We start from the raw sequence: 23,029 nt of genomic DNA on the forward strand, positions 1-23,029 counted from the left end.
GCCATGATGTCAGTGGGTTTTTTTTAAACTGCAGTTCAATTTCTTTGCTCAAAAAGATACATACGTGTTTCCTCAGATGGAATTTGAAGTGTTAGTAACAATGGAAAGCTGTGGCTTTCAAAACAGTGCCTGTTAGTGGTGTTTTTCTTGAATGTTTAGGTGGATCACCTTAAGTGGTAGAAGGGTGCTTAGGTACAGAATTTCTACTAGGGAATCTCTATTAGAAAAAGTCCCATTTGCTATCCTCAAAACTCTAAAAAGCCAGTAGACTAAAGATGTATATAATGCTTGTTCAGGATTTAGCTTTAGAGTCAAAACAAACTACCCAAGCATAACAGATTTCAAATCTGTAGGTTGGATAAAACAGCTTGAAAATAAATGTTTGTTTACAGTCATTTCAAGTTTGTTTTTTCCTGCATGTGTGTTGTATATCCTTTTTCATTGTTGGAACTTATCTGTGACAGTATGCCAAGTGTTTTAAAAAACTTGAAACAATTGAAATTTCAAATTAAAAACTTACTGTGATAAACTCAAAGCACCACAGCATCAGAAATATTTTACTTCTATAATAAAAGTACTGTAATTGTACAGTGAACCCTCTGCTCAGGCAGCATAACCAAATGGCAGTCTGATAAGGCCAGCTTGCTGCTCTTAGCCACTAGTCTTTCTTAAAAAAAAGAAACCCTAACCTTCCTGTGAACTTTTAGCTTGCAAATGACCCAATATGACATGTTTGAACTTAAAATGAACTTTCACATGAACTTTCAGTTAGCCCTTTTAGAAATATAACAGATGGAAAATGGGCAGATTTCTTAAATATTTTAAGTTTGAAGTGCTTTGACACGTACACCAGCAAGAACAGGCAGGCTATCTATGTTTGCTGTTTACACTGCTGATTTTATTGTCCTGCTGGATTACTTGCAGTGTTTGAACTGAGAGATGCTTCTATTTTCTTTTCTTTTTTTTTTTTTTTTTGTCAATGGATGCTATACATTTTGTTTTGTGGATTTTTTCTTTATATTATTCCTTCACCTGGAACATTAAACTCTTCCAGGTCTTGACCCTGACACTATAGGGATGTTGTTCTGTATTGAAAGAGTTAAATTAACCTTCTGTCGATCTTCCAGAGAGCGATGAAGTTATTTAAGTGACACATAAAATTTCTGCTAGTCACATTCACTTTTTTAAATCCCTTCAGAGTATTTGTGTGAAGCTTTGAACTGCTTCCTAAATGTTTTCAAGCACAGGTTAGGTACAGGTGAGTTACAATAAAATTCTGTCTGACATTAGGTCCTGATCTTGCAGTCCTCATTTTCAATGAGTTGCACCTATTGATTTTCTTCAGTTCAAGCTTGAACCTCATGCCATGGCAACAATTTTCTCCAATTTTTATTTTGGCATTAATTTTCCTAATTGTGAACATGGTAGTTGCCCTGGAACATATATTCAGACTGTTTTGTTGTTATTGACAAGAAGGATAAAGTTAAGTTATCCCTTCACTTACTAACTTACCAGCAAATAAGGTCTCAGTAGTTTCTCATCTTTTTTGTTTTGTTTCTTTAATGAGTGAAGGGCTGCAGTCCACTCCAGCCAGCTACAGAAAATTGTATGCTCTGTGTGTACGCACAGTAACTGTCTGTTAAGTGGAAAATAAGTGAGTCTGAAGTCCTAAGGCTGCTTTCTCTGTTAAATATTTCTTAAATACATGAATAAACATTTTAAGCATTATATTAAAAAGCTCATTCATGTCATAAATTTAGTCACCAAGTAGCTGTTTATGTTTCTGAGGCAAGGAGGACTGTTTTGTGAAAGGTTCTCTTCTGTTGTAGTACAGCTATCAATGATTTGTTTTTTAATTAAGTGCATTTGATTAATATGTATCACAAAAGAATGTCTTCGAAGTTACACTGAAGAAGCTTAAATACTGATTTTTTTAACCACTGCAGGTTTTGATGGTGGAGCAGTAAAAGTTCATGGAGCAAAAGGATCACCTCCTTCAACATTTTATAAGGTATTATCTCTTTTCTGTGGAGTGTAAGGTATTTTTGACTTACAAAATTTTATATTTTGGATAAGACAGTAAATATTTTCTGCCAAAAACTGTTACCAGTTTAAAATTCTCATTCTCCCTGCTCTGATAGTAAAAGAAAGAGGTGGGGGAAAAAGGAAAAAAGACAAGCCTTATTTGATACATAAAAACATGTTTAACAGGCTTATCCACAAACCTTCAGAGAAAGCCAGAAGGGTTTTAAAAATTATTATTATTGCTATTAAAAAAAAAAAATTATCCCATTAGCACCTTCATTCTTGTTAGTTAATATTCTGTGGAAAGAAACCCAAACTCTGGTAAAATTGTGAGATTTTATATTTGCTTCTGTAGTCTTCTAGTGGTCTCTATTTCCCGAGTGGATGTTAAGCTAATAAATGTCTGGTGAAGTGCCAGTAGGACTGGATCCTTTTCCTATTTAAACTGATGGCAAGTCTGACTTATATGGATGCAAGACTGAGACCAGAAATTAAGTGTTTAGCACAGCAGTATGAAAAGGGAGTTAACCCAAGCAGAGAGTTGTGCTAATATTTCTTTTAACATATATCTGAGCATTATTTTTATTTGGAATTTTACTTCATTTTTTTAAACATTTCTGACACTTATAAATCCAGTTTTATGTAAGATAGAGTATCAGTTTTTAAAAGGTATTTGAAAGATAAATATCACCAAAGTAGGTTTGGTTTTAATGAGTTATAAAGTCAGAATTGAAGAGCTCCATAAAGGCTCCATAATTGAAGCATACTGACAAAGCATTTCTAGAATCAAATTGTATACCACAGTTCATTTTGCTCATGCCTTTAGTTTTTCACTTCTATCAGCTTTCTAGTAATCATGTTTGTGTCAGCTTTATGAGAAAGGTGTTCAATACTGTAAAACTGGGGGAGTATAATCTGAACATGACTTCTTCTAAACTTTCGCCTAATATAACGAAGTATTGATTTTTACAGGCAGCTTGCAATTTCAGTATAATATTGTCTTGTCAGATTTTGCATTTCCTGAATGTCTTAATTACTAGTTTGACACTTCTATTGCCAGAACTATAAATTTCCCTTTTCTGTGATCTGTGACTGCATTATCTGTATCTGGGAATACCTGTTCTTCTTTTGTCTGAAGATACATTTTTTTTGTTGTATTTAAAACATAAATTATAAGCACATTATTAAAATATGTTTAGTTATAAAAATGAGACTGTATAACTGATGGAGAAGTCAATTTAGAGGTAATTCCTAAAAATGACATAAAGAGTATGCTTTTGTACAAAACATCAGATTCCATCAAGTGAATTTATAGCTATGCTAATGCTCTTATTATTCCTGTAGTGAATAGGGGAATTTGATACAAGCAAAAACAGAAGACAGGGAATGTACAAAGTAGGAACTACTGTTTCTTCCTTGATCCAAGTGTGTGGTTTGAAGCAGAATGTTTTACAACTTCTCAACAATTTTCAGTGACTGTTTTGGTAGCAGCCTTGTCCTCCTGCAGTTTTCTTGACTTTACATTTGCACACTTCTGTATGTCTAAAGGAAATAACTGACATTTTAGTTTTTCAGTCGATGAAGCCTGAAATTAAATAAACAAATCAGAATAATGGTTAGTTTTTTACATAGCAATAAACCAGAAGTTTAAATTTATTTATTGTTATGTCTTAAGTAGGGCATTTGAAATACGTATGTTTAGGAATATTTAAAAATTTTTTTTGGTGTATTAAACAGTGTAATGATATTCTAAAATATTTAAGTTAGACTTTTTGTGACATATTTGTATTTTTTTAATTGCTGTCAGTGATGAATGGACATATGCTTTGTATGCCTGTTTTAGAATTTTTTGAAACAAACTTCAGATGTTGACAAGGAAGTGACTGATGGGCATTGTAACTAGCTAGAAGTATTTTAAGGGTATGGTAGGTCTTTCTGTAATTTTACTGTAAATGTAGAAGAAATATTGCTGCTTTAATGGTGAAGTGTAGTTAGTAAAACAGTGATAACATAGTGAGATACAAGGTAAGTTTCAGGGAAGATAATGAGAAATCCATTATCTGTGAAATAGTTTCTCAAAGAAAAAGCTGAAACACTATTTTCTGGGACAAAAGTAGACTAGATAAAGTGTTTGAAAATTTACTGTAGGAAAACATTTCTGCTTACAGAGAGTTATGCTGAATGTCTTACCAGGTTCTTCAATTTCTATTTGGTAACAAATGTTAAAGTTTTCATTAAGGCTTTCCTACCATTTATAGCCGTTACTTTTACTATATTAGGGCTTTGTTAAGCAGCTAAAGCACTAGAAGTGTAGTAAAATGCTTATTAATTAAACGTTTGCAATGTTATAGCATGTTCTTTTGTGTATGCATGTAAATATGTTTGAACGTTTAAGATTTCTGGGAAACCTAGGACTAGGCTATTTGACTGTGATTCAACTTTTAAACATCAGAATGTGTCTTCTGTACCAAAATAGATAAGCACAGGAGAACTGAAGTATGATCATGAGAAGTGATTCAGGAGTCTCACAGTTTTGCAGATTTGGATCTTCCTGCAATAGAAGTTAGAGTTTTAAATAATAGACTAAATTTTTGTGACAATGATGATTAGTTTCTTGCTGTTCTGTTTCTCCTTAGTGTATGGATAGTGACTGTCAGGGAAGTATTTATAGCCTATCTGCACTGAATCTCATGTAATTTCAGAATCCCTTTATCATTAGGTAAATGCCACTTATCTTGATGGCTTCAGAGCTACTGCTGTTTGTCCAGTGGGAGGTCCAAAAGCAGTACAAAAAGCAAAACGCACGGCAGAAAGCATTCTGCAAAGGTTGGTATTTGAGTCTTAAAGGGGTTTTGTTTTTTTTTTCTTTTTGCAGAGATGATGAAAATAGGACTATGACACGTGATGGTAACCATATTAACCTTGTAAGAACTCTAAAAGATTATAGTCTTCCAATTGGGAGGACATTTAAAGACTTAAGTGGCCTGTTCAGGAAACCTGTTTTCAGCACATAACTATAGCTACATTTGACAGAGTGAGAAAGGTCGCAAATACTGTTGAAAATAGATGGCTGGATACTAGATAAGGGGGTTCAGATTAAAATTTGTTAGGTGTCAGAGAGAACCCCATAAAGCTAGTATTCATTGACTTTCACAGAACTTACTTATAAAAAAATCTTAGTACTATGAAATGTAGGCAGTTTACCAAGTTTCTGTTTGAAATAAAATTATCTTAGTACTTCGTAAAATTTGACTAATGATTTTGTTTGATAGAACTCAAACTGATAAACCTTCAGTCTTATTGTCATGCCAATGTATTTGTGTGAGATGAGATTCATCTAAAATATAATTTCATACCCTCATGGAAGTCTGAGCATTTACTCCAATAGCCTCAACATTTCTAGTTATGAGATCCATTCCTTTGTGCCATGTTTTATATAAAACTTCCTTCTCATTCTATTATATACCCATGCAGCAAATACACTAGAATAGACACCTATTCACCTGTCAGAAATACAGGGTTTACTGTGGACTTAGGGACTTACTGCCCATATGCCTATGTATGGCACTGTGATGAAGGACAAGCTCTGTGACTTCCCTCAGGAGACAGCAGATGAGGCTGTCTTAATGCATGGAATTAAGCTGTTCAACACGTTCAGAAGATTTGTCTGTGTCAACCCAGATGTAGAATAAGAGTTTAGCTAGTCTGGTCACTGTCAGAGAAGGCTCTACCAGTAACTACGTCTCTTTAGGACGCTCTATCTTCAATCTTTCCACCAATTCCTGTTGCAAGGAAGTGTTGTAAAGACATGGTATTTCAGCCAACCAGCTTCCAGTCCATTGTAATTCTGTTCAGTAGTCTAATACCAACAACTACAGAATAAGGTGCACAAATTTAAGGTGCTTCAAATATACAGGTCAAATTAGTTGGCAGCCTAAGACATTAAGCAGTCTTGTCAGTTTGTAGTATTGACTTCTTCCTTCTTGCATGCTTCTCCTTTATTTGCTTACTCATTTTTGTAAGCAGGAGAGATTTGGCAGTATGAGTGTGAAGAAGTCACTTTGGAGCAGTATTTGTTCTCATTTTATTTTTCCTGGTTCTCGGTTCTACTACCAAGGCAACTGAAAAGGGCAAAGAATACACACAAAATAAATGTATTTTGAACTCTTAGTATCTCTAATTGTAATGTTTGTAAATAAATAATGTAAAATAACTTACTGCAGACACACTTTGCAAATTTAGGTACCGTAAATCATGTGTCTGTTTTACTGTGGTAAAACATTTTGTGGTACATCAACCACCTTCATCTCTTTACAACAGTTACAAAATTGTATTTTGTATTTAAGTCCTGCTTAATTTTTTTCAGATATTATGCTAATATTTACAGCAGTGATGATACATTAATAGTGTCTTCAAGGTGTTCTGCTGATGCAAAGTATTTTTCTCATCCTGATGATTCCAGTGTTTCAATTGATTAATCTTTTATACATCTAGAAGGGTGTGAGACCAAGATTATTGGGAAGCTAGTTTAGGTGCTTCAGAATCTGCATGTTAGTAAATTGGGCTCTTTTTAATGGTTTGATTACTTTAAAACTTTTTTCACAACTTTTTTCTTGTGACTTTTTTTAAAAATTAATTTGGACTTCACATTATTATTCTTTAAAAACTATAGTGGTCCTTTTCAGTATTGGTATTTGAATGTTGGGCTCGTTTTTCTAAGATTAGTTGCAAACAGTCTATGTAATCCAAATTTAATATTTGTCAAAACCCAGTGTTAATTGCTGCCTCTGTTAAACCAGTATGTGTGTTTTCATGGTGTATGAAAAGAAAGTGATCCCCATTATTAATTGTGATAGACAAAATAGGCACACTTGACACAATGTGCTTTTAGTGGAAATATCCTTACAAAAAGAGTTTGAGGGATTTCACTGCCAGACTGAAAAGTTGTGAGTAATCAAGAAACTCTCTTTAAAAACTTTTATGTACTTTTTGGTATTTTGAGTCCTATGTTACTAATCCCAAAGGAATACATTTGAGGTTTGAATAAAAATTCCTTTTTCAGTTCAATTTTTGTCCATTGATGCCTGTGATACAATGAAGTAATTTCACGTATTTTTTTTGTAGTTCATAAGGCCTTGTAGCAGAAACAGAGTTAAGTACTGAATTATCAGTATGAAGACCAGGAAGGTTACATGTACTGTAATTAACATTTCAAGCTCTCTTTGTTTTAAAGAGAAAGCAAGAGCTGAAATCCATTTATTTATGTTTGCTTGTTGTCTATCAAATAATTTGAATAAACAAAAGACTTAGTTTGAAACCTAGAAATTCATTCAGAAGTATAACTTTCTTGCCAGTAATCATGTGATTTCTAGTATTCTGATATATTTGTTTAGTGTAAAGTATTCATAGTCAATTTGCATGACAGCTAACTCCTGTGGACCACACAGGGCTACTTCAGGTAATCATTTTGAGGCAGTTTACTAATAAAAAAAATCATTTGTTGCAGGACTCGTCTTATTTTCAGTCAGCTTGGGTATGAAGATTACAGTGCAGTTAACATACAGGTTTTAGGGTCTGAAGATACATATGGACCTCATGCTAGAAGGAGTATAGATGGTGTAAGTATTCAGTGGAGTGTTCTTGAACTTTTACTGACCTCTTGTAATCTCTCCATAATGTTATCTTTTCCACAACTTTGAAGGAATTCACAGTCATCTTGGGAATTTCACCCATCATCTTGCAAAGAATTCAGTGTCACTGTACACTTTGGTGTACAAAATAAACACTGACAAGGCCTTTACATTGTTGGGCCTTCTAGAAGGACCAGTATGAAGTCTTAAAAAAATGTTTTTGTAATCTGTTCTAATATCATTCATCTAAAGAAATATCTTCTTATAGAAGTTCTTACAATGTAGATTTAAATTGCATTAGATGTAGTTCTGTAAGACCTCATTATAAAGAATGAAGAGTGAGAAAATGGCAGAGTTATTGTTGCCTGTTCAGAAACTGTGAGTATTATCTTCAGCTATGTAATTCTACATTGTATTTTGTGACAATAAATTCCTATGTTAGTATATGGATGATGGCCATAGGCACCACAGCTGTGATATCCATGATCTGTTTTCCTAATCTAGGTTATGAAAGTCCTTTTTAAAGAAAAAGGACAGTAAATCTTGCCCACAATTACTTGCACTTTAAATATTTGGACAGTTTACTTTGCTCCAAACCAGTAGCATTTAATTCTTTGTCAATGATAGTCTTAAGCTACACATGGCAAAACTCAGCTCTGAGTTTGATGTTAAGAGTACCAGCACTCAAAATAGCTGACAATATGCATGTACAGGAAACAAGGACATGATATTGAGAAAGACAGTAAACTTCTATAGTAAGAAGTTAAGTTTTCTAGAAATTTGCCAAGTTGTATCTGCAGTTCTTCATTTTAATGCTTGAGCTTCAGTTTCAGTTGCGTCCTGAGGGGTAAGTTTTATAATGCGGTCTTTTTGCTTTTAGACCCATAAACTCTGCAATGTTGTTAAGTTTGTTACTGAGATTGCAGAATCAAAATATTGAAACATAGGAACAGATGTTCCAGATGTTGAACTTATCTGTGTTCTGTTTGTACCAGCTCCTTAAGAATATGTGTTGTAATACATTGTTTAATTAAATCCTTACATAGAAAGTTTTCTGTCTCATCGTATGGAGTGAATAATTATTTGAAAAAGAGCAGTTTCTCATTCCTTATTGTTCCGTTTTCTTTGGAGTGTTATCTCCATTGTATGTTGTTCCCATACATGCCTGAAACAGGATGAGAGAGCAAAGGCTGAAATACAGGAAAACACTATTGTCTTCTTCCTTCACCTGGTTCCTCTTACAGTTTAGAAGAAACTAAGCAGAGGAGTTTTTGTCTGGAAAGCAGCCATAGCGTCTTGAGAAAGAAGGGTGGGAAATGGAGTTTGCTTTTTCCATTTAAAATACAAATTGTAGAATCCTAAGGAAATTGTCTTCTTATTGGGGTTTTAAATAGAAATAATATAGTCTCTTAAATGCTTTCTCCTACCGTATCTTTCCATACAAAATTGGACATGACACTTCAGGTTACAAGTGACCGTGCTCAATGGAGCCACGTTATGTTAGGTAGCATATTAACATACAGGGAAAACGGTTGCTACTTTGAAGATTCTGCCATCTAGATCTAAAGAGGAGAAGCAAATATGTATATGAATAGCAAGGCAGGATAAGTTGAACAATATTTCGAGCTTGGTGTAGGTGTCTGGTGTGGCTGGACTAATTCTCACACAGGTCTGTCAATTTGGGTGCAAAAGTTTGCCTTTGCAGCTGTGCAATCATTGTATATTCTGGGCTTATGTAGGCCTGTATTCTATAGCCTGGGCTGCGATGTGGAGTGTTGACTGTTCCTGACAACACAAAATGTCCTGAAGATAGTAAGAAATGTTGGCTTCCTTTGCTTTCTCAGTCTTACCCTCTTGCTTGTGTAGTTGTTGCTTGCCACGGTTAAGAGCTTGCTTTGTTAATAGCAGCCCAGCATGCACAAGAAAGGGACCTGAATCATCTCTTAACCCTAGTGGTGTTTTTAATGTCTCCTACTCTACGTTTTTTTGTTGGGGAGGAAGAAGGGGTTATGACAGTGTCACAGTGTCAGTGAGTTCATGGTTCAAAAATACTGGATGTGTTCATGTGAGAGGTACCTGTTGAAAGTACATCAGTTATTAGAGTTTGCTGTATAAAACTGCTGTTAGCCAGTTTACAACACATTGTATAGACTTCAAGAAATACAACTTTGTTTTGCTATTTTTTTTACTTAATTATGACCCTGTAAGATAAATTACTTAGAATAGTTTACATATCCAGTTTTAAATAATGGATTCACCCACTCAGAATAGGATTTGGCTTATTTTCATATCTTGTGTCTATGGGCAAGGAAGTAAGCTATGAACTTAAATGAATTATTGAAGATGTGGTACAGTTTAGAACCAGGAAACAGATGTGAATGCATAAGTGTACTGTTTTCTGCAGGAGTATTTCCTATTAATTATTATTTGTAGTAATTTAATTTTTTGGTAGCTTTGGGAGCACTGAATGTTGAAGGAAAAAAAAGGCATTTGTTGAGTTTTTGTGGTACGGCTGCATATTTTCTGTATAGCAGCAATTTTTATAACAATCTAGTGAAACTTTTAAACTGTAAGAACTGATTGGTTTCTTATTTATATTATTTTGATTGGGGCATCTGTTTCTGTATTTATAGAAGGAAATTTCTATCATTGCAGTCATATGTGATGTGATGACATAATATAACTTCCCCTACCTTGTCTCTGCTAAACATTTATTTTAGTGTTTGCCTACATGGGTGTCAAGATAAACCAATAAAAATGTGAAGCAAGTTTGCAGGATTTCCTACATGACAGTATTGTGGGAGTTATTTTCCAGACTGGAAGTTTGGAGACTGAGAAATGAACTACATGTGTCTCACTGAGAGTATATCTACATAGGGATACTTAAGAAAGAGGAAAGCAATTAGGCTTACCATTATGGTACTTCAGAGTACCTCTATGTGGATATGCCACTAGAATAGGAAGTAGAGAAAAATAATATTTCAACTTTATGAATATTTAGGACTTACGTATAAACATACTAAAACAAGAAGGCCCTTCATTATTGGGTTTTTAGCTGATCACCAGCTATAAAATCAGGAAGATTTCCTCTCTTAGTATAACCTGGCCTAAGTGAGCTTGTCTGTGTTTGTTTTGTCATGTATTTGAGTTGGAATAGAGGATTTAGTAGTATGTTTACATAATAGTCTCCCTGGGATGCTCTTACAGTAGCCAGAATGCTTGGTGCAGCATATTACAACACTTACGATAAACACCCTTTCAGCAGCTGCCACTAAGTACATCCAAGTTCCTACATTGCTTAAATTCCTGAAATGGACTTGAGATTTTCGAATGTTGACATGCTCAACAGTATTGCTTACTGTATACACATAGGAAAAGTATATTAGTATTATTAGTATTAAAGCCACCAATATTTCAAACATTGATACTCAGTTTGCTGGCTTATGTAATGTTTTTAAAGAATGCAGCTTTACAAAATTGGGGGCAATTAAAATAAATAGCACTAGAGTTAGGAGATGTGTTAAAAGACAGGCAGTTTAGAATTTCAGATCCCTCACATGCTTTCTTGGGTTATTTTGAAGAGGAAAAATTAGTTGTGATTTTGAGTTTAAAATGTTTAGTCAAGTCTTAAAATTTGAGGGGCAGAACCGTTTTATTATGATACTGTTACATTTACTAGAATTCTGATGAGTAAATTTATATCTTTAAGCATAATAATCCAGCATTTTTCACTGCCAACTGTATAAATGGACAGTTGCTTGAAGTAATTTTAGAATTGTTTTTGACATGAACTTGAAATCAGGGACACCCATTCAATTTTGAGTAGTGAATAAGCATCAAAACATGAAACAATAAAGATGAGACACTTGCTCTGGTTTGGTTTGGTCACAACTTTAATTCAGTTCATCTAACAACTACTTGCACGTAGTAACAACTTCAAGGTGTTTATCTTTTCTCTCTTGTTCTATATATTGAAGATACTGTCAACATGAAGACAGGTTCTTCTCTCTTCTTACTGTTAAGTCATAAAGAATTTCATGCTGCGTAGTATAATGCTGTTCCTTAGCTCAGAGGAGAAGAGACTCTTTCAAGGAGTCATGGCTCCATTCTTTTCATCTGACCAAAAGAAAAAGTCCCTTTTGCTCCATACCTCAACCCCTGCATTTTGAAGTTGGGGCTGTTGAATTGTAGCGGCATCCATGTCCTTCCTGTCTACAGCGTATTTAAGCTCGAATGCTTTCAAAGACTGTCACTGGTTTCTCTAGTTGTAAATAAATAGACTTTTTGCTGAAATCTCTTAGGAGGAAAAACGTGATTTAAAAATATTCTTCATGATTTTATGCACAATTGGGAAGCTATTAGGTACTTCAGTTATTATTATATATTAGGGGTAAAAAAAAAAGGAGTAAACCAAAAATGAGTTATTTAGTCATGTGTATACTTTTGTGGTATAGCAGATGTCTGGCATAGATTAAGAAGGGCTTGGAGCTTTCAAAAAACAATTACTCTTTTTTTCTAGGAAATTGTCATCTTCAATATCTTAAATAGCTATATGTTCAGTTTTCCTTTGCTTTTTTCTACACTTTTAGTATAACACCTACCAAATCTACAAGAATTTTTAGACGGGACATTTAGAGGGTTATGAAGTCCTCTGAGTCTGTAGAAAAGCAAAAAAACAACCAAACAAAAAAACCCAACAATAACAATAAAAACCAAACAACTCCCTAGGCTTTGGTTCCTGACCAGTAGATTTTGGGATCTTGTGCAGTCCAGTTTCATGTGTGTGATGAAGGTGGTTGTGCTTGTGCTTTGAGACAAGTAAGACACTTAAGGACAGATTTGTGTTTTGAGCAGTTTTCACACTTTGAGATGCAAAGGTAGATCAAAGGTGGTTCTTACTGGTGGATGCAAGTTCTAGAATAAGTAGTTTTTGCCATCAGTGAGGTGTAATGTTTATTTGAAGGCTTTTGCCAGGTTATTGATTCCAGTGGTAGCTATTTCAGTGGCAGAAAAGAGATTTTTTTTAAATTTTTTTTTTTCTTTAAGAGAAGTAAAATGAAAATGCTTATCTGCAAGTGCAGGTGTTTAAGTTGTAGAGTAGAGAGCAGAGTACTGTCTGACTGAGTTTACCTTTCAGAGGAATGTCTGCTCTCTTCTCTGGCAATGTGATGCCTTTTACAAGTTCTATTCTCTTATTTAACTCCCAAGGATTAGATTTTCATTCTTTCCTGGGAGCCGATCAGCTTACTGCTTGATGCTGATTGTCCCCAAGGTATTATCAGTGCACTTAAAATAAGAGGAAAGTTTGTTTGCCAATTCCATTGAGAGTCAAGCCAAGTACTTAGTTTCTTGTAAAGTACTGTTAGTTATAGTATTTGATTCTTTGAGGATGCTAAAGAAGTAGCATGGTGTCTTAGCAGTCTCAAATATCCAATAGCTGGTTTCATGGTAGCAAAATAAAGATAATGAAACACTAACAGAAAATTGTAATCAAAAGTTGCTGAATGAAAATTAAATATTTCCATTAAATTTAACTCAAAGGCTGAGCAACAGTTATTTTTCAATTTGGTAAATTTAGATGACGTTCTGAGTCTAAGCTAATCTAATCTCTACTATTTGAAGCAGGGTCCTCGGGAAGCTGTTATTTGGCTTGCTGTACACCATAAACAAAAAGAAGCTGTAGAAATCTTCTCCAGAGAGATTGCACCAGCTGGAACTGGCATGGGTAAATATTCACATCGTCTTTTCATTAAAATTTGTTTTTTTTTTTTTCTTGACTGTTACTGGTAGCCACATATATGCGTTTACTTTCATTGTGCTGTGCACAGTGAAATCGTAATGTTTTCTTAAAGGTATTCATGTTTAGAATAGAAATGGGACCTGCGGCCATTATCAAAACGATTAAGTTTTAGAAGTCCACATTTTTGTTCTGTTGAGACACTTTATCCTTCTGTTGCTGCTGCTGTCTCTTCTTGTCATTTTTCCTTTTCTTCATTTGTCTTTGTTTCCCAACCCATGGTTACACCAACGTGCAAGTGTCGTTGTTTTACTGTGTTTTTAAAACTTAGTAATGCTATTAGATCTCACTGTCAGTAAACATGAAGAATGTTATTTGGATGACAAAACCTTATTGCAGCATCTGACTATAACGTGACAGTTCATGAAGAGTTGTACAGTGTGAGGGTTTTTAAAGGATCTCTTCAGCACTTAGTTGTCTGTTGTTACAGCAAAGGATTTTTATAGATACTACCGTGCTTCTTTAATGTGTAGCTGCTTGTGTAGGTGATTACAGCTTTCAGATACAATTCAAAACTTTTAAATATGATTGTGAGATGAGAATGCTAATGACCTGCATCTAATTCTTGTATATATTAACTACCCAACTTAAAATCTGATTCTGCACTATTAAGCATAACCTCAAGGTAATCTGTCTTTAATGTTTCATTTTGTATGAATTTGTGCTCTACTGCTGTAAGATTTATTTTTTATTAGACTTGTAAGGTAAAGTCAAAATACTAGGGTTTAATTATGCCGTCTTTGTTTTGAGTGTATATTTTAAGTATTTGCAGAGGGGTCACCTAGTGTCATGTGATCTGTTCTTCTACTGTTTGCCAAATGTTTGTTCAAAACGTTTCACATCTGTTCTTTGTCTCATTGGATTCTCTTCACTTGCTAGGAAGACTTACTGTTTGATTATTTTGTGCAAACTCCTTATACTTCCTTTTTTAATTCTGTCTTCCTCCCAAGTCACTTAAGTGACTATCCATCTCACTTGTAACGTGCTCATATGTCATGAGTTGCTGCTTACATTATGGGTACTCATTGCGTTTTATTATCCATTTAAAATTTCAATAGCTTATTTTAAGGACTATTTGGTAATGGCTTCAAAGTATCTTATGGAAGAATATATCGAGGATTTACATAGATCTTCAAAATTAAATTCCATGAGCTTAACCTGATTCTCCCAACTTCCATTGGAAATCTAGAATCGTGATTAATGGAGGAGTGAGTAGGTGTTGCCTTGCAGATAAGGAACTAATACACATTTTCAATAGATACAAAATTTTATGGAAGTGTGCACATGCTGAGTGGCAGTCTTTACAGTGGTAGCAGAGATACAGTTATTGCAGGGTAGATTTTGGTTTTTTTAAAGTTATGTTTATAGAAGTAAGATCAGTGCATAGTTATCCTTTCCCCTGCCCAAGACCAAATATGATCAAGTAGAACTAATCATGAATATTAATTGTGATAATTTTTGAAGATTTTTCACAATTTTGAAGGCTGGTTGGTAGTTCAGCATTGAGCATAGGTGTAAGTTGCTTCTGAAGACTGTTTTTTCTAATGAATGAAAGATGGTATTTTCACAGTTGGAACTGCCTTTTCTATAAAAAGTTAAGGATTCATAATTGATCCAGTTTCTCCTCTTTCTTTATTCAAGCAGATGATGTAACATACCTAAAAGAACTATACTTATTATTTATTTTATATGGGTAGAGATAATCCCATAGAAAGTATATCTCAACAAATAAAAGCTGGGTGGATTTTAAACCGTTACTTCTTTGTAAGATCCAAAGCTAATGGACGTATAAGTTGTCTCTCCAAATTCTTAATCTGTGCCTCTTCATTCAAACAGCAACTGCTATGTGTATATAAACCTATTTTATAAAGCCTGGAAGTTCTAGGTTTATTAAGGTTACAATTTTGTCATTTTGACACCATTCTTCACAGAATGAAAAAAGTAAAAGATCTGTGCTACCTGGGTTGGATAGAGTATGTTCAATATCAGAATTGAGTAAATAGAATATGTGAACATCTGTGTCTTAAGGTGACTGTCCAGGTTTCAGTTCATGTTATCAGGACTCCTAGTGGTGAAACAGATACCTTCCCATGTAGATGCAGGTAAAGCAGTCTGTGTGGACGAATGTGGGGATGCTAGTTTAGGTTCCTGACAGAACAACTTAAATGTTTTTTAACATCCTGTAACACTTTTTCTGAAAAAAACAAAACAAATCACAAACAAAAAAAAAACAACCAAAACCAGCTGTTACAATTCATAGAAGCACTGCTAATGAGCAGCAGTGGGAAAGAGCATATTTCTGGAATCGTCTGGAGCATTCAGAGATAAATAGCACTTCTGCATGCCAGGTACAAGACTGAAGAAAGACTTTTGGCCTCCAAGATGTACATTAGTATTGTCAGGAGATATCAGAGCTGTTTATTGATATGCTTCCGAGTGCGTGAACAACCCCAAAAATAGTAATTTTTTAACTTTGATGAAATGTTGAGATTGCTTCATGCAATCACTTCTCTCAGTTGCTGTCTTGTGGTATATTTCTGTATTACCTGCACAAATGAACTATGTGAATGTAGATAAGGGTCAGGTTTGGGATCTTAAGGCTTAGCAGGCTGCTTGTTGATGTGGAGTGCTTTTAAGGCAGTGGTTATGAAGAGTCTTTTTTTTTCTTACTCCGTTCAGTGAAACTTATTTAAAAAATCAATTGCACGATACCACCAAAGAGTAATTAGCAATGTACTAATAACTGAATCAGTTTAATGATGCTTAATTTCTGCCAGTGGCATAGAGGGCCAGAACTTGCTGCGAAGAGCAGAACAAGGGATACGCTCACTACTTAGCAGTCTTAAAACAGAGAGCTCCATAGACAAGGCTTAGATTGAAACTCTTGTTGGAGATATGTTAAGCCATCTTGGGAAAAGAAGCCACAGTTAAGATGATTGTTGTTGTCCTAGATTAATTTTGTAATAACAGCACAGGATGTTCATTTGCTGCCCCCTTCTCCCTCTGCTTTTTCCTCTCACTGTGTTTCACTGGGCCATTTTTGCAAATGATTGCTCTTCCCCAAAGTTTAGCAGCTTCAGCAAAAAGCAGAGCACGCTCTGTGGGAGTTTGGCCACACTTATGGGAGGGCTGGAGTTTCCATAGGCAGAGAACAGTGCAGAGCTTGAACCTCTCATATGCTGAGTAAGAGTTCCAGGCAATGAGCACCTGAGATCCCTTCTTGTACAGTGCACAGCTTCTTGCTGGGCATTGAGTGAAAACAGCTGTGGCTGCTGTCTCTTAGGTGGATGGAGCATACCTATCAGATGTGAATTTTGCATATCCCACATGATGTAACCTATGTGGCTTTATTCTGCTAAAATGAGGGCAAGTGAGGTTTTAGACATGTGTGACTTTTCCTGGTAAAAACAAAAGCATCCTTTAAGCAGTAAAATCCTGTGTTTCAAGGATTGCCAGCCTGGTCATGACCTACCCCCCAGATTTAGGAGAGGCTGTGACTGTGAGTGTGATTGCAAATAATGCTTCATTCTTACTTAGAGTATTCTTTTAATAAGAAACAGAGGAAAAACAGGAACAAATTGTAAGTCCTTCATAACCAGCAGCAAAGAGAAAGGGGGAGTTGTTGACTTGTAGATGGATGTCACCTGAACTGAAATACTTCATTCCATTATTTTTTTTTGACATTTTGAGAGTGACTTTTAAGAAACAAAGAACACTTATTCAATCTGTACCAGACAAAAACGAGAAAGCTCTTCTGCTTGGACCATGTCCAGTGATCGTGAATTATAATTTTTAAATGTAATCTTCTTTCACTTCAGTAGCAATTTGGTTTACTATGTAAGTAGTGTGTGGACACTACCTGTCCATACATACTACTAGTGTGTGTACACGTCATGATTTTCATATATAGCATCATCCATGAATCTTTTAGCAAGCTGTGTAAACACCATTGACTCGGCTTTCTAACATCTAGTAACACTGTAAAGTATTTTGTTTCCTTTACAGATGATTTCCTGAGAAAGTGGAAGGAAGCAAAACCATGCAAAATTTAAATCAAGGCCTGTTTCTGCTTTCCTCTTTAAGAAATGCTAGAAAGGCATTCCACCAGTATTTATGGGAACCGGGAATTTAGGAATGGGGAGTAGAGAAGAGAGGTACAGAACGAGAATCTGATAGTTTAGAATAGTAGTGGTGAGTCCTGTGAGCTCCATCTCTGGTCCTTGGGATTTTTCCGGTACTCATGTATGTGAGAAGGAGGCAGCACCAAACTTAGACTTTTAGATCTACCTGTGTTTATCAGCTACACCTGAGATGAAATCCAGGAGCACTGTCACTCTTGGTATTTTGTTGGATTGTTTCTGCATGCTAGTTACTATTTTTGGAGCCTCAGGCTAGACATAGTAGGCAGTTTTATTTTAGTAACAGTATCATGAGAATTACAAGTTGTAGGAAAAATAAATATTGACTTATTTAATAGCCAGGTTTGGTGGCTTTCATTTAGACTAAATTTGAATAAATTGAGTCAAAATTTTTTGAGATATTTGCATGATACACATTTTTTTTTGAGAGTTTTCAGTTATAGTATTTAGACATCGCAGGGGAAAAGAGTAAGATAAAAGTAAATAAAAATAAAAGTAAATTCCTGTCATTAAAAATCTTATTACAACTGTGTTGTTAAGGAGTGATTTCTTTTTTCCTAATGCTTCACAGCAGACTTAAATCATTGAATGTTGTCTTGAATGTCAGAGCTGTGCTTTGTAGCTCGTCTTGTGAATTTAAAATCTTAATATCAGTATTTCTTAACTGTTGACTCATTTTGCAATTTTGATAATTTCAAACATTTTTTGATACATTTTTTGTGTGTATTTCTAGATGTAAAGTATAACAGAGCTTAGGCCTCGTAAGAAGCAAGCGCTGTGTAATTTCTGATCAATGTGAATGATGATTTCCCCCCATTTATCATAGACCTTCTGAAAATTAGTAAAAAGACAACCATCTCAAGGTGTTGTGCTGCTTTGAAATTCCCAGTTTCTATGAAGTCTCATTGTCTGTCAGAAAGAAAAGATAAAGGAATGCTACCCAAATGTTGGAATGGGCTAAAGTGTGTTTCGGCTCTGAAATATAGCTAAGGATTTAGATGTGCAAGAGAGAAGTTAGAGAAGGTGGCATCTTTTAAAAAGATTTTTTTTTTTAAAGCTTCCACAATCAAGAGTGAAAGACTTAAGATTTTCATAGCTATTCCCTATTTTTTTTCCTAATGCATAATTGACATTGTATTCGAAGACCAGTGGAGCATATGAGTGTCCTTGCACAAAAATTTTCTGAAGTATTACTGAAGTTGCAGATAGGATTCTTAAGCCCAGAGAAGAATTTGAAGTTACTCTATATAAAAACAGGCCATATGTTAGAGAGTGATTTGTTGTTTATTTTGTTTTGAATGCAAGGCTTTTACTGTAAACTTCTGTTGAGTGTGATGTTTACTTTGCCTTTTCTAACATTTAATTAGTTTTCATTTGGACTGTGCTGTTCTGATGGGCTTAAAGGGATACAAACTATTAAAAATAGCTTGCACAAAAAAACAACCAACCAAAAAGAAAAACCACAAAAACCCACCCCAACACCTAATCCAATCGTTTAATCTTTCTTACACTTAAACTGTTAAACTTTGAATTGATAAAAGTATGCTTTGTTTATTTGTCATTACTTTGAAAGTTGATTAATAGTCAGTTTTTTTAACAGCACCTAGCAAATTTGTTTGGTTTTGTACCCATACACTCTTCTGTAAAAGACATAACTTTAAATGTTATCTGTAATGTTCAGTCTTGAAAGCAGGGTCTTTGGATCTATTTTCCTGTTCTATAAAGTGAGCTTTTCTATGTCAGCAGTTAAAAATCTGTGTGTCTAGGATTCTTAAGTCTATAGTAGCCTGTGGGAGCTCAGTGCAGTTCTGCAGCAGTTCTGTATTGCTCACTCTACAGAAATTCACTCTCATTTCATAAAAGCTAGGAATCACAGATCAGATTCTTACTTCTCAGTGAAAGTGCCTTCACTATATGGTTAGCATTTAAATAACTTGTGTCTTATTTAAATAACTTGTGCATTGTATTCATTTGCTGTTCTTCAGGTATTTTTTCTTAATAAAATGCAGTGTAGAAGAGGCTGGAGAAGAGCCTTCCTGTGGGAAACTGACATTTGTAGTTTAATAGGGGTTCAGTAGCTAAGTAATGTTTCACTAATAGCTGAAATCATGTGCTGACCCTTATTTCACATTAAAATGACCGGAGTTTGACACTAAGATGACAGCTGGTTAATACAACTTGAGATTTTAAAGTGCTTGAGTATATGTAAATATTATGACTGATCTCCTTAGTGTGTTGGAAGATACTTCCAGAAATGTCCTTGTTCTAACAGATTACTGCAGTCCCCATTTTTTTGAGACTAATATTGCAGAAGATAGTTTATATGCTATATTTGGAGCACATAGATAGAATAATTAAGATCATATACTTGACCTCTGTAAAGAAAGATTGTATGTATTTTTCTACTCAATTATATTGTAAGATCTATTGAGTATAAAACTTTGGATTTCAGATTTATCTGGTTTGATCACATAAAACAATAATGCTTGAGAAGTGAATTTCTTTGAAGTTGGTGGGCAAGAGATATCATTGTATTTTGGAACTCGGTGTAAGTTTCAAAGAAGGCAGCATCACTTGTTGAATTTCAAGTACTTAAACCTTTTTAGTTTTTTCACTACTCAGGGCATTTTCTTTACTCCAAAACATTTTACAAAATGTTTCAGGCAGTCTAACATCTTTCTTTCATATCTTGTGTAATGTTCTGTTGAAAATAGACAGATTTGTACAGATTAATTTTTTTTTCTACAGAAGTAGATTAAAGAAGTAATAAGCCAAAACTGGATGTGGCCATTAAAGTAATATTTGAACAGGGTGGAGGATACTACTAAGAAGGCAAAACATGAGGCTTTCCCACCATCAGAAAATCCAGTGGCAAATTATATGAGCTGGAAGGAATAAAGCTTGCTTTACTGGGAATTTGCATCTCATAGGCAAATTGGAAGTTCCAGAGCTTTTCCTGCCATCGGACATTTTACAGAGTGTTCTATCTGTGGCATAGATAATGGCATAGATTATAATGTATTAGAACATGATAGTTCTACATATTGAAATAGATGTGTGTTTGGGCTGATTTTAAGGATTCTTTTTGGTAGGGATGGTTTTTACAGGATCTACTCTCTGAGCTGGTGCAAGGCAAGAGAGAAGAGTGCCAAAAGATGAGGAGGGAGGAGCTGTGACAGCCTCTGCTGAGAGCAATGTTGATTTTGTTTGTTTGCCTGATACCAGTGATCATGAAATTTATCAGAAACCTGACATCTTTTCCAGCATGAGCTTTAAAAGTATTGCAAGACCATCCTCAGATGAGTTTGTAGGGTGATGGGGGGGAAAAAAAGATTGAGAGGCAGCTGGAGAGTTAAATCAGAGTATCAGAAGTAGCAGACCTGCTGTAACAAGAGGGTGTATCTCGTATTATCTACATGCACATTTGACAGTACATTGCTGCCGAATCTCAAGATGGTGATGATTGTGGGGTGTTAGCATGCTTTGATATTCTTGAAGTTCCTTTCCATCATTCAGATTTGGGTGAAACTTGCTATGCTGAAAGAATCATGAACACAAAGGAAAAAAACTGAAAAACTTAAATACACATACACACGCACACAGAAGTTGATGGCTTGTTTTTCCTAAAGTAATTGATGGGACAATGGGCAAGAAAAAATATGCTGGAGGGAAGAGTCATAAATAAAAAGATACATAAAAGCTGTATGAAGAAATGTGCAGATTAATCAAAGAGAAGTACTGGCTAAATACTAATTGATTGTAGATTCAAACCCTTATGCAAAGAATCCAAAGAAAAGTTCCTGTTCTGGTGCTTAGTCACCTAGAAAGACATACATTTTGTGACCTTAGTACCTGACGTTTCTCCAGTTATGCCATGTATTTGGAGATTAATGAAATCAGTGGAACGCAAGGGATATAGTCCGCAGTATTGACTCGTTGCTTTTAAATGCCCAGCTACCTGGAGAACTCATGCTTAGCAGTTTGGATCCTCAGGCACTGAGAGGGAAAACATTCTTGGAAATGGTTGGCTTTTGGATTGTGTACACTTGAAGCAAAATAAATATCATGATATTCAGTATGATGATTACAACAGACAAATACTGAACCTATAGATGAGCAGATTATAAGTAGATGGAAAGGATGGTCATGAATTTAAAGACATTTAGCTCATTTGCAATGCATTGATTTTGTGACATTCCAAGGCACAGAAGTTGGCAGATGGTGGCAACTTGTCTGTCAACTTGAGGTGAAGCAATTTATTCAAGAGGGTGACTAGTGGCAGATAGGATGACACTGTGCTTAGTAATACTTATTTGCCTTGAGGAGCTAATGAATGATGGTGTCATAGAAAAAAGTAGTTATTAAAGTTTCTGGGAAAGGAGATCACCAGCTTAAATTTAGCTGGTGATCTTAAATTGATACTGCAGGCGGATTGGTTCTCTCAACAAGTGTGAGAAGTTATTCATGTCATTGTAGATACAGAGAAGTCATCTTACAGAAAGAGGGGAAGGAGAGCATCTATGCAAATATTTAAGCATGCTATGCATAAAGTAAAAAAACCGCAAACATTAGTAGGTTGTAAAGAAGGTGTCTTGGGACAACAGCTGATATAATGAGATTACAATTAACTGTGCAGAAGTAGGTCTGGTCACAGTGACAAGCACACTGTTACCTGGTTGTGCTTTACCTTCCCCTGCCTTCCTTCTGTTTTACTGGAGAAGTGTTGGGCACGTGAGACTTGGGTTGAGATGGGATGTTGTGCTCCAGTGCTGTTTACTCAGAAACAAGTGAGTGATTGTAAGGCATAATCAATTGAAGATTTGCTTCATCTTCTCTGCCTGAAGTCTAAATAGGAATTTCATATAGATAAAATGTACTTACAAGCACTCCTGTCTTATTATGTTTACATACACAATGAATCCAGACAATGGTAAGACATAGATTAATAACTGGTGTGGCTTTGCTGTGCAGTCCCATTTATCTGCGGGGTATCTGTGCTATAGGATCTGAGGCAGATCTTCTGTTAGGGTAGCTTGTGCTGGAGAACATTAGAAGACTACTAATAGCAAGTAGCAATTACCGTAGCCTCAAGGTATGAGCAGGGATTGCTCTTGGATTGTTTTCTCCTCAGTGTTTAGAGAATTGCTTTGTTGTAGGAGCCAAGTTCCACTGTCTGAGAGCAGGCAAGTGAACAGCTTTCTTTGAGGACTTTCAGGAAGTTGAAACTGATGTCAGAGCAAAATCTGGTGTCCTTAATGAGCAGATCAGCTGCCTAGCAGGAAGTGAGCCATGGGACAATCAACAGATAGCTTAAATTAACTAACTTCATGAATGTATATTTTCAACATGACCTTATCCTATCCAGCCTCCTCTCCCAAAAACTTAAACTAGGCACATAATTCAGTAAAATAACTGCAGTTGGTTATATTGTCAAATGA

At 35.2% G+C, this 23,029-nt stretch overlaps 1 protein-coding gene across 6 annotated transcripts in view; it reads left to right on the top strand.

The window, feature by feature from the left end:
* Positions 1 to 23,029, top strand: part of LOC133625223 (uncharacterized) — a 67,152-nt gene that overhangs the window by 18,117 nt on the left and 26,006 nt on the right. For 4 of the 6 annotated variants that reach the window (XM_061994026.1, XM_061994030.1, XM_061994031.1 and 1 more), the window contains 4 exons: positions 1,947 to 2,011; positions 4,745 to 4,851; positions 7,532 to 7,643; positions 13,278 to 13,380. In XM_061994026.1, coding sequence (XP_061850010.1) covers positions 1,947 to 2,011; positions 4,745 to 4,851; positions 7,532 to 7,643; positions 13,278 to 13,380 — 387 coding nt within the window. The remainder of the gene's footprint in view (positions 1 to 1,946; positions 2,012 to 4,744; positions 4,852 to 7,531; positions 7,644 to 13,277; positions 13,381 to 23,029) is intronic. The other 2 variants (XM_061994027.1, XM_061994028.1) reach the window with 2 other exon arrangements.

The sequence above is a fragment of the Colius striatus genome, chromosome 3 (assembly GCF_028858725.1).
Source record: "Colius striatus isolate bColStr4 chromosome 3, bColStr4.1.hap1, whole genome shotgun sequence".
Lineage (NCBI taxonomy): Eukaryota > Metazoa > Chordata > Aves > Coliiformes > Coliidae > Colius > Colius striatus.